The 12,092-nt window shown below is 45.6% G+C and overlaps 1 protein-coding gene across 2 annotated transcripts in view; it reads left to right on the top strand.

The window, feature by feature from the left end:
• Positions 1-12,092, top strand: part of IGSF3 (immunoglobulin superfamily member 3) — a 96,193-nt gene that overhangs the window by 47,292 nt on the left and 36,809 nt on the right. The window contains exons 3-6 of one of the 2 annotated variants that reach the window (XM_079117172.1): positions 1,868-2,245; positions 4,615-5,025; positions 9,904-10,293; positions 11,713-11,772. In XM_079117172.1, the coding sequence (XP_078973298.1) occupies positions 1,868-2,245; positions 4,615-5,025; positions 9,904-10,293; positions 11,713-11,772 (1,239 nt within the window). The remainder of the gene's footprint in view (positions 1-1,867; positions 2,246-4,614; positions 5,026-9,903; positions 10,294-11,712; positions 11,773-12,092) is intronic. The other variant, XM_079117173.1, reaches the window with a different exon arrangement.

The raw sequence follows: 12,092 nt of genomic DNA, 5'->3' as shown, positions 1-12,092 counted from the left end.
TGGAGGTAGGCTTTGAAGTGTTCTTGAGCAGTCATTGGCCAGGGCCTGTCACCTGTGGATCCAGAGCCACAGAATGTCCAGTCAATTTGAGTCCTAGTAGCAGCTTTTTATTGACAACTGACCGAGTGCTAGGCCCTGTGCTAGGGAATTTATAGACAATTTTTTATTCAGTATTTCTCATAACTGTGAGGCATGCATTATTAGTCCTGTCTTGCACATGAGGAAATGGAAGCTCAGGGATTTTAAGTAACTTATCCAAGGTCACAGGCAATAAGTGACAAAGCTAGTATGGGAATACATGCTAGTACTCTCCAGAGTTTTCTTAGTAATTGTTTTGTAGATGAGGAGATGAAGGTCTGGAGAGGAGAAACAATTTGCCCAAAGACATAGTCAGTTCCGATCTACAGCTTTCTCTTCGACACTGCTGTGCCTGGCTGCTGCTGAGTGGGGTACAAAGGGGAATGCCTCCTTCCATCTTTTGAGTAGCTCAGACGCAGTGTGTTGTATTGGTGTATTAGTCCATTTTCCATTACTATAACAAAAAGCCTTAGGCCGAGCACTGTTTTAAAAAGGTTTATTTAGCTCACAGTGTTAGAGGCTGCAACTCCAAAACTGTTGGCTCCTTGAGTTCTGCCTCTGTGATCTGGCTACATTACAGCATGGTGTATGGCATCATGGCAAAAGCCTATGCAAGAAGTCAGTCACATGGTGAGACAGGAAGCCAGAGACAAGGGAAAGGCTGGTCTTGCTCTTTTTTATAAGGGCCCACTTTTGTGGAAGCTAACTCCAGAGACCAGCATTCACCCTTCTTGGGCATTATCTTTCACTAGGCCCCACCTCTGAAATACCTCTCATATCACCACTCTGAGGACCTCTCATATCACCACACTGAGGACCAAGCTTCTAGCACATGAACCCTGGTGGGGGTGGGGTGGGGGAACACAGTCAAACCATATCCCAACTATAGCAGTTGGCATGTAATGAGAAATTAAACTCACCATATTTTATCTGTGTCTCCGTGAAGGGGTGCCATGTGACAAAGAACGTGCAGAAGGCAGGCAGAAGTGACCTTGGAGAGTCATATCTCAGCCAGAAGGCGGGGGTCACAGGCGAATGGGAGCTGAGAGCTCCAGGGCAGCCTATGGCTGTCCTTGTTACAGGTTTTGCTGTGCACTGTCTGTTTTCCCCACTTGGCCAGTTGGTGGGAATCTGGGCAGCAGGGATCTGCTTCAGCTTTTCACGTTCCTATCTGTGTGTGCTCAGCTTAAACTGGAAGCAGGCTCGCAGGAGCTCTGCTCTGCTTCCATTTATGGAGGGAAAAGGAACTAAGGAATGCTTCTTGGGATGGTGATGGGGAGTAGTGACATTTGAAAGTGTAGAGTGTAGCCCCCCTAAAAGGGTCCTGTGCCTCTCCAGCCAGCACTTGAATTAAGGAAGAAATGTTTAATTTCAGCTAGATTGTGTAAGAAGGTTGCTTTCATTTGTTTTCATCTGAATTTGTGCCAAGGATTCAACTTTTCCTGCTCATTTTATTAAAACTTTATAAACAGCCATTAATAATTAGATATAAAACTGCTACATAAATGACAGAGGGACTAAATGAAATTCACAAGGGTCAGCCTTTGAATAAGTAACAGAACCACGTCCTTGCACGATCAAATTCCCATATATGCAAATTAGAGACAGTGCTTTACCATAGAGTGTTTTAATTAATATTTATAAATCACACAGTGCCTCTGAAAGGGCCAGTAAGCTGTTTATATTATTATCATGTCACACAAATAACAAACCCTCTGGAGATTGCTGCCTGTTTTGCATTTTGGTCTGAAAATTAAGCAAGTGTGTTGTGTGTCTGCCTCTTTTGTAGGTGTGGTGTTAGCACAGCGGCAGGTCACAGTCCAGGAAGGACCTCTGTACCGCACAGAGGGCTCCCACATCACCATCTGGTGCAACGTGAGTGGCTACCAGGGACCCTCTGAGCAGAACTTCCAGTGGTCCATTTACCTGCCCTCTGCCCCAGAGCGCGAGGTGCAGATCGTCAGCACCGTGGACTCTTCTTTCCCCTATGCCATCTACACCCAGCGTGTCCGAGGTGGGAAGATCTACGTGGAAAGAGTCCAGGGGAACTCAGCTTTATTGCACATCACAGATCTCCAGGCCCGGGATGCTGGAGAGTATGAATGCCATACACCCAACACTGACGATCGATACTTCGGGAGTTACAGTGCAAAGATGAACCTAGTGGGTAAGGAGATGCTGTTTTCATGTGGCCACTGTTAGGCCTGAGTCCCTGTGCTTCATACCACGTGTTTAACTTTGTCAAGACTCCTCAGGTATTTCAGAGGTCAGCAGGTGGCATATGTGAGCAAAATTTCTGTGCTCACTTGTAAATAATAGAATGTTGATATTGAGACTTAAAAGAGATCTAATGCAAATGTTATGTGTTTCAGAGGTTGACTAGACCTCTAGCTGGTGAAAGGGGTTATGAAAAACATAAGGCAAGGACATTCATGGGTGATGATCATATTCAAATTATTTAGAAAATAGAGTATATGACATCAGCCAGAAGGGAGGTGAAACCCCTGTAGGGACAAAAGGGAACGCTTCCCTGCCCCTTCCAGTAGGCAGATGAATAGAAGAATGGTTTTACGAGGAGGTTTTAATGGGCATGAGGCTAAACTGGAGGAGGGTAACCACCCAGACAACCCAGAGAGACCCAGATACTTACAGGTCCTGCTTCACAGGGGAAAAGGAGATGGGAATGAGACAATTTTGAGGGATAATAAGTGATTTTAGGTGAATGAACTGGTCAGTGTTCAGACAATAGTTTGTAAATTATTCTCTTTGGGAATTGAATGAGCCAAGAAGACGGAGAAGTGGCTTGTGACAGAATCTGCCCTGGTGTGGTTACATTCTTTAATCTTCTTCCCTGTAGATATGAGTTTAGTTAATGAAAACCCAGGGCAGGGACCAAAGGTAATTGCTTTCTTCTTTAGCAGATCTGATCTTTATGCAGATAAGGGAATATCAGAGTATAACCTCTTTCAGCAGATGCTGCTTTCCAAGGGACTTTCACTGAAAATAATCAGCACACCAGGCTGCCCTATTTGAGGTGGAATTCCCTGGACTCCTTCAACCTTTAAAAAGGATGGCCCTTTGGACAGGCTCTGAAATGCACGGACTCTGCTGAATCAGGAAGAGAAAGTGGCTGCAGGTCTTTGCTCAGACCTCTGGCTGCATGAGTAAGGAGTTATGGACTGGCAGCCTCCCTCCGTGTGTGTTGGGTGATAGAGAGGTGTGGAGCAGGGGACTTTCCATGCCCCTGGCCCTAGCCACAGTGTTAGCCAGTGTAAAAGGTTAACAATATCAAGGCTGTTACTTCTCTGCTCAAGTCTTTAATCTCTAGTTTCTATTATCCCAGTTAAGCAGGAGTGTTGATGGTTCTTTGATTAACAGCAATACTGAGTTTTGCTTATTTTTCCTTTCTTGAATAACAGGAGGACTTTAAGACCCAGTACTGAAATGTGCAGGGAGAAAATGCACACTGGTTGTGACTGGGGTGCCCTCATCAGACAGAAGGGTGGTGTTTAGTCTCCAGAAAGACGTAAGGATCAGTGTCAAATTCCAACCAAGGGACCTCAGAACAATCTCTTCACTTCCTAAGTCCTCCCATACTGTGGCTTCCTTTCAGTGTGGACCGTTTTGATTGATAAATGGTGTTTTTAAAATAGGGGATGGTGAGGATTTTCTCTACAAAAACAAAACAAAACAAACAAACCCCCCTAGAAAACCAAAGCTTTTCAAGGACATTGCATGGTTGAATAAAGTTGGGGAATAGAGAGGAAAGTGAGTTGGGGAATAGGGAAAATGAGGCCAGCCTCAGAAACTTAGCAAGGCCCTAAGCAACTTAGTGAGACCCTGTCTCAAAATAAAAAGAGCTAGGGATGTGTCTCAGTGGTAAAATACTCCTAGGTTCAATCCCCAGTACTAATAAATGAATGAATAAAGGAAAGATATCAAAGCGATACTGAAATCAACAAGAAATCTTATTAGCCAGGTGTGGTGGCACTTGCCTATAATCCCCGTGATTCAGGAGGCTGAGGCAGGAGGAATGGAAGTTCAAAGCCAGTCTCAGCAACTTAGTGAGGCCCTAAGCAACTTATTAAGACCCTGTCTCAAAATAAAATAAAATAAAGGACTTAGGATGCAGCTCAGTGATTGAATACCTCTGGGTTCAATCCCTAGTACCAAAAAAAAAAAACAAAAAAAAACCCTTATGAGACTTAAAAGAAAACTGTTTTGACACGTTATGTTTAGGGAGTTCATTTATTATGTTAAACTTCTGAAATATAATTCATGTTTGCTTCTAGTATAATTAAACTGTTAAAGGTAAGTGTCATGTCCCCCTGCCCCTGAATGTATTACACAGCAAAACGGAAAACTCTTCCTTTGTATATTTCTTTGGGCTTATCTGTGCCTTGACCATTGTCAGAGGCTGACTCTGTTGGGAACACAGGAACAGTTGTGCCTGTCTGGAGCAGGAACCTTGTTTCCAGTGAGTCTCAGACTCTGTGGATTTGTGTTGGTTCACTCTTGGAACATTCTGTGTTGCAGTGATCCCAGACTCCCTGCAGACCACCGCCATGCCCCAAACCCTGCACAAAGTGGAGCAGGATCCGCTGGAGCTCAGTTGTGAGGTGGCCACAGAGACAATCCAGCACAGCCACCTGTCTGTGACCTGGCTCCGGCAGAAAGGTGGTGAGAAGCCAGTGGAGGTCATTTCGCTGAGCCGGGACTTTATACTGCACTCCAGCAGCGAATATGCCCAGAGGCAGAGCCTGGGGGAGGTTCGGCTAGACAAGCTGGGGAGGACCACCTTCCGCCTCACCATCTTCCACCTGCAGCCTTCTGACCAGGGCGAGTTCTACTGTGAGGCTGCTGAGTGGATCCAGGATCCCGATGGGTCATGGTATGCCATGACCCGGAAGCGTTCCGAGGGTGCCGTGGTCAACGTCCAACCCACTGGTCAGTTTCTCTGAGCCTCTTATCCCTGTTTTTTACCTGATGGGGAGGGTTGTCAGACACTGGGAGGGTGTGGAGACATCTTTGGTTTTCATGTGAAGTTAGAGATGGTCTTGCCTGTGGCTGGAAGATAGAAGAACATAGGTCTCCTAAGACATGACTTTCCAGAGAGTTGCAGGTAGGTGCTGCCCAGACTGAATCTGGCCTGTTGTCCTGTTTTCTTTACCTACATGCTATTGTACATTTTTTTAAAATATGAAATTCATTTTATTTTTTTATTTTTATTTATTTTTTTGTTCTTTAAATAGCTAAATATATTTGAAATTCATTTTAAAAATGATTTCACAGAAAGCAATTCTATGTCGTGACTCTGACTCCCATTCCTGTTAGCCACATTTTGATACTCCTTTGCTGGTATTGCCTTCTTCAATTACCAGTCTGTCTTCATTCATAGAAGACATTGTGATTATGAGCCTTTCATTGAAGGTATAGAATTATGAGCTATAGAAATCTTGGCTTACATTATTAATTTTTACATTCATATTTCTTTAGTGGTGTTTTACAACTTCCAAACTGCATTGCTTTATCACATATTGTCACAACCCCTCAACAGTTCTGTGCTGTGATTAGGTAGCAGCATTTCTACTTCATAGGTAAGGACATGGAGTACAGATTACTTTATGGAGGGACCCTAGGAAGTGGCCACAGATGTGTTGATGGGGCCAGTCCGAAGAGCACCATGTCCCACCATAGATGCTTTCTCAAGGAAGATCTGGGTTGGGTAGGGCCCCTTAGGAAGTTGAGTGATGTATTGAGGACTGTGGCAAAGTGGTGGTAGCCTGGTGAAGTGCACTGATCTCTGGCTCCTCTCGGTATCTACCATGACCTCGAACTCCACTCCAGGCTCCTGAGCCTGCTCAGCTCCAGGTCAGAGCCAGTAGCTGTTTCTACTGCCTCAGCTTTGCTGGGAGCCAGGTTCTCATATGGGCCACCAGTCCCTGGCTTTGGTTGGAGGACGACCATTAAGGTACACTGAGTGGCCTGTGAGCCTGTGTTGACACTCTCCTCTGGTGAGGACTTTGGTAGTCCTGTTGAGAGAGTGGAGGTTACAGATGGGGTCCTCTTGTCAGGACCTTCTCTTGACCTCCTGTCCTGTTTGCTACAGTGAGTTGTCTTGGTCCTATGTGGTTCCTCTGACATTCGAGAGCAGCACTTGCCAGAATCCTGAACCAGGGGACCCTGGGGAGGGACCTGGGAAGCTGGGTATCTGGTGCACTTCTCAGGTGATACTTCCATTGTCTACATTTTGACAAGGACAGCTCTAGAGGGAAGGGGGCAGAAGGGTTTCTCTGGACATTTAGGGGATTTGAAGACTTTTGCCAGGGAGTTGGGTTCCTAGAGGTAGAGGACTTGGTCTGCTCTGTAGGACCCAAGGCTTTTGGCCCCTTCTGGATCTTCTGAAGTTAAGAAGTCTACCAAAGGGGCTTTATTTCCTATTTATCATTTCCCTTCCTGGACTGTTTTAAGATCAGCTTCAGAAGTCTGGACCAGATTTTGAATCTTAATGCCTTTAAATTAGGTTGCATCGGTTAATCTTCTTTATTTTAATCTTACCAATTTGGAATTATAACTTTTGAATTTGCCCTGCAAATGTTTCTAGACTAATCCAGCAAGGGGAAAATTTAACAACAAGTCAATGACTTTACTCTGGGTTTCTGTTCAGGCTCAGTGGTTACATGGCCAACTTTGCTCTTTTCTTCATTCATTTCAGGAAACACTAGTCAGTCTCTACAGTACCGAAGGTGTGGTGCAGGGCAGTAGGGGATGCAAAGAAGAGTAACACTTAGTCTCCGTACTTAGGGTACTTGCAGACCTGGAAACCAGTGGCCAAGGAGAAGGTGCCGAGTGCTTGATAGTATTTGCAGAGTGCTCTGGGAACACAGTAAATGCAAAGGTCTTGCTGCTGTAATTTTCCCTGGATGGAATATTTGTTAAGGCAAATCTAGGAAATCCAGTAAGTTTAGTGACTTGATTTATTTCAAACTTAAAGAGACATAAAGAAGAAAATTATGAAGGCACAGGATTATTTGTTTGGCAAGTGGAGAAAAGTCACACATGGCGAGATGTTGAGTTTAAGGTATGAGTATTGGTAGAGGAAAGGTAACCTGGATGCCTAAATGTTGTGGTGTGGAGCTGAGACTTGACTCTGTGATTCAAGAGTTTTCAAGCCTTTCTTCTGGGGACCTTAGTAACCCCTGGGAGGTGCCTGAGAGGTTCTACCTCATATGAGCACACGTCCATATGCATGTGCATGCATCCTGGGGTTCAGGGGGTGGTGTGTGAGGGCCTGAGTGTTCCCCTCTTGCTTCAGCCACGTGTTTTATGTTGGGCAGCAAAAGATTTTATATGAAGAAAGGAGTTCCCCTTCCCCTGTCTCCTCTTAGAAGAGCTCTTATAACCAGGGCAGTGGCAGGGGGGAGGCCGTGACTAGAGGCAGAAGGATGGAGGACTTGATGGAAGGAAGAAGCCAGGAGGGAGCCCTGGGGCTGGGCCTGGAGCTGGGCCTGGGGCTCCTGTGGTTCTTTGAACTGTGGGGAGATAGGAGGAGGAAGAAGGGTAATGAGGATGTGCAGAGTCCTGCTTGAAAGTCCCTTGGTGGTGGCACTTGTTGTTTTTTGTTTTTATAACTTTTAGTCAAGGAGTTCATCCCAAAAACTCTTAAGAGAGATGCTCAAAATGTAGAATGCCCAGTGTATCATTGAGCATGGGCATCTGAAGCTTAGTTAGAGGTTGGGCCTGTGAATAAGGAGGACCCAGGAAAAGCCCTTGGGGCAACACTTGGAACAGGCTCAGGAGAGCCTCTCCTGACGGGAGTCACTAGGTGTGGGGGTGGGTCAGAGCCTGTTCCAGTGAGAGAGAAGACCAGAGTGTTCAGGCAAGCAAGAGGAGAAGTGGAGGGGAGGATGTCATGGAACCCAAGGGACTCTAGGAACTCCAGAGGCTGAAGCACACTTAAAAAGAGCCTTTGCTTATGATGGCAGGGGATAGAGTGAACCACAGGTGTCATTAGCTAGGTTAGTTGCTTGTGGGAGAAGGATCAGAAGCCAGATTTCAATGAGCTAAAAAGTGATCAGTACTAGAAAAAGCATTAATCAGTTACTGTCCATTTAATTGACTGGGCAAAACCCAAATCAAATTGCTCTGCAGAAAGGAGGGGTGTTACATATCTTCAACTGGGGAATGTGCGGACTTCCCTGAGGCATGGGATACAAAGACTTTGGCTGGCAAAAGAAGAAAGCCACAGTTGCAGCTAGCCTGACCTCAGGGCAGATGGAAATTCTGAGGTCTAGGGCACCCTTGACACGTCCACACTGGCATTTATGTGGAAGGAGTGCTTTTTTTAGCATTGATGTTGGGTTATGAATTACTGTACTTGGGTTGACCAGAGGGCTAATAACAGAGCAGATAACATGGGCATGGTCACACATGGGTGTGTTCATCCAGACAAATGGTGACAGAGTAAAACTCTTCTTTCAGTCCACGTGTTTTAGTTCTGGTTTCTTGGGAAGGGGAAGCAATTGCTGGCACATTGGAGGTGAGCCCTGTAGTGTCCAGTGTAGTTTGCTCTGTCAGGAAGTTTGAGTAAAGGCAGGAATGAGTTAAGGGGTGTTTGGGGCAAGACCCTGGCCCACGTGGCAGGGGAGTGGGACATGGAGAACAGGTGGGTTGTAGAGCTGAGCTGGAAGAATACTGAAGCAGTTGACTCCAGTTTTCTCAGGACAACAGGATTCTCCTCTGCTTCAAGAGTGTGTGGGATAGGGGATGAATGAGGTGAAGACAGACAGTGGTCAGGGCTTGGAAATGCCTTATGGAGAGGGCAGTTCATGTTGAGGCTATGAAGTCTACAGGGAATTCAGACAGCACTGCAATGGGATTTCCCCTTAATGTTCTCTTTGGAGAAACAGACTAGAGCTGTAAAGAGGGAGATTTGGGAATTGGTCACAGCCAGGGCTCTGTGACTCCATTTCTTAGGACAAAAGTTTCCTCCATCCCTCAACTCCTTTTTCTTTCCACTTACTTCTGCATGGGTGCTTTAGAGGTTGGATAACAGTCTCATGAGTTAACAAGTCACTGTGCACCATCCTACGGAGAGCTCCTCTTGGATCATGCCCTCGAGGCTGGGTAGACACCCAGCTCTGAAGTGTGCTTGGGTTCCTTGGCTACTTTGGAGGTGGTCTGGCTGTTAGTGGAAGTGGGTACAGCCTACATTTGATCTGGCAGGTGGTAGGCCAGTGAGAAGACATTAGTTTTAATTTATTCTATGCCATGCTGTAAGGGTTTGTCTTATCCATGTCTTAATTCCAGTATTCACATGGATGTCGAGAGAGAATTTCAATAGATTCATTTCTGAGTTGGGGTTGGGGTCAGCGCCTAGGCCACTGTAATTTTTTTCTCACAGACCTGTGGGGTAAGTCCTACGATATCTGCTGAAAATATTTGCCATGGTGTTGCTTCCATGGAGATTCAAGGCAAGACCTTTGAAACCTTCCATTTAAGAGATAATAAGAATTCCTTTTGGGTTCTTGGAGTTCTAATCTTGGGCAGTGTAAGTTTTGAATAGAGCTTCATTGGTCTTAACTGAGATAACAAACTCCTTAGATTGTCTGGTCTAGGTGGGACTTTGTGATATTCATGAGTTTCTTTGGGCCTCAGGTAACCTGGGTCTGAATTGGATTTTCTCTCAAGACAAGTGCTGTGGCACTTCCTTGGAGTTAGCATTATTAAGGAGGGCAAAGGTAGTAGGGTTTTGCTGATGCAGTTTGATTATCCACAACCCTCATTCTCCTAGAATACGTCTTTTTTTATTACTTGTTTTCTCAGACAAAGAGTTTACCGTTCGGCTGGAAACAGACAAGCGGCTGCACACAGTGGGTGAGCCTGTGGAGTTCAGATGCATCTTGGAGGCCCAGAACATTCCCGACCGTTACTTTGCTGTCTCCTGGGCCTTCAACAGCTCCCTCATTGCCAGCATGGGGCCTAATGCTGTGCCCATCCTCAACAGTGAATTTGCCCACCGGGAAGCCAGAGGACAGCTTAAAGTGGCCAAAGAAAGTGACAGTGTCTTTGTGCTGAAAATCTACCATCTCCGCCAGGAAGACAGTGGGAAATACAACTGTCGTGTGACGGAGCGAGAGAAGACAGTCACTGGGGAATTCATTGACAAGGAGAGCAAACGTCCAAAGAACATTCCCATCATAGTCCTTCCCCTCAGTAAGTAGAGAGCTCTGTGTGCTTGTCTTCCTTGGTCCCTGGTTCAGTGCCTAAAGTCACATAGCAGGAGAAAGAATACAGCTGAGGTGGGAGAATTCGGGGAGGGTGGACTGCAGCCTTAAAGCAGAGCAGGAGCGAGCCCGCTGAGCCCCTCTGCTTCCTCCAGCCCACCTGCACATCCAGCAGGCCCTGGTTCACAGTCATCAGTGGTGTGTCTCAGCTGGAGATGGATACCAGCAGACCTGAGGTGGAGCAGCTCCATGTAAACATCGGCAGTGCCAGGGCTGCTTGGAGAAAGACCAGGAATCCTGGAAAGCTGATGGCTCCTGAGTGGGATTGAGTCCCAGAAGAAGTGGGTAGAGGCCTATCTTGAAATATGACTTACGGAGAGTTGGTCTTTTAGGGGAGGATTTTAAATAATAAGTACATTCTTAAGAAGGATTTGCTGTTTGGGTTTTTCTAAGTATAAAGGTGGGCATTCCCCTCATTGTCTCTTCCCTGGTTTTGAAATTGTGTTGTTCCAAGTCATGGGGTGGTAGAAGTTCGATTGCCAGCAAAAAGAAAAGGAACAGTCAATGGACGGGATCTCTCACGTCCTCCTGGAGCATGCCTCGGAAAGCTTAGCCTCTGCGAGGCTGCCTGCCTGTGTAAGCTGGCGTTGTCTGGGTGGTGGGGTGCAGCCCCCTTGCTGGGGACTTCAGAGACCACCAGTGTTTGGGCATGTTGTGTTTCAATGTCCATAGTGTCAGGTTGTTCTTATTAATCTCCTTTCTCTCGTAGTTCTGTTTAGTAAAAAGATAATAAAAACTTACAATGCTCTGATTGTAAACAAGATGATGATGTTTTAAAAACTAACCTTAACCTTTCTTTAGCTGCTCAAACTGTCCTTTCTTTTAGTACTCTAATGATTTCCTTTACATTTTTATTTACACCTTTACATATTCAAAATATTTCTCTTCAATAGTAATGTCAAAAATAGGCATGGGGTTTGCCGTTGTTTTTTCTTCTCATCAATAGGATGATTTTTTTTCATTCTTATTGTGTTTTCAAAAACCACCCCTGCACACACACACTTGCATCCACACACCTAATTATCTTGAAATTCTTCTGTTTCTTAGACTTTTTCCCCTGCAATGCCTAGCATGGTGCTTTGCATAGAGTAGGTGCTTGCTGAGTATTTGTTCGGTTGAAACTATTGAATTGAATGCCCACTCTTTACCATTTTCCTGTCTGTCTGTGCTTGCCTTAACCACAGACTCTGTACTTTAAAATCTGCGACTAATTCCTCATTACTTTGTAAGGATCCAGCGAAGGGCAGCCACGCTGTTTACTTCCTGTATCTTTTGTACTGAAAGATTTCCCCCCACCCCTTCCGAGAACTTGTTTGATGATCTGTGGCCTGCTATATTGCTTTTCCAGCAGATAACTGGGTAGTTAAAGTCCCCCAGCACCACCAGATCCTGCCCCAAGGCCACTTGGGTAAGTCTACCAAAGAACAACAACAATCACATCGGTAATGGTGATAATACCTTGGATTTTAATGGCGCTTTTCCTCCCAAGAGCCTGAAGTGCTTCTGCTTAAATTACCTCCCTCTTCGCTCCCACCTCTTAAGTCCCTGTAGAGGCCAATATTATATCCATCCTATGAACAAAGAAGTCAGAGCAGCACACGGGGAGTGACTGAGCCAGTTGCCCACTTAGTGGTTGAACTTGCATTGCATTAGAGACATTTGCTTCTAACTCCAGACCCACCGCTCTGCGCTTGGCCTGTGCTACACCGTCAGCCTCCTATTTTGAAA

The sequence above is a fragment of the Sciurus vulgaris genome (assembly GCF_902686455.1).
Source record: "Sciurus vulgaris genome assembly, chromosome: 1".
NCBI classification, from domain to species: Eukaryota; Metazoa; Chordata; class Mammalia; order Rodentia; family Sciuridae; genus Sciurus; species Sciurus vulgaris.
The sequence above is the reverse complement of the archived record's forward strand: the minus strand, read 5'-3'. Positions and strand labels throughout refer to the sequence as shown.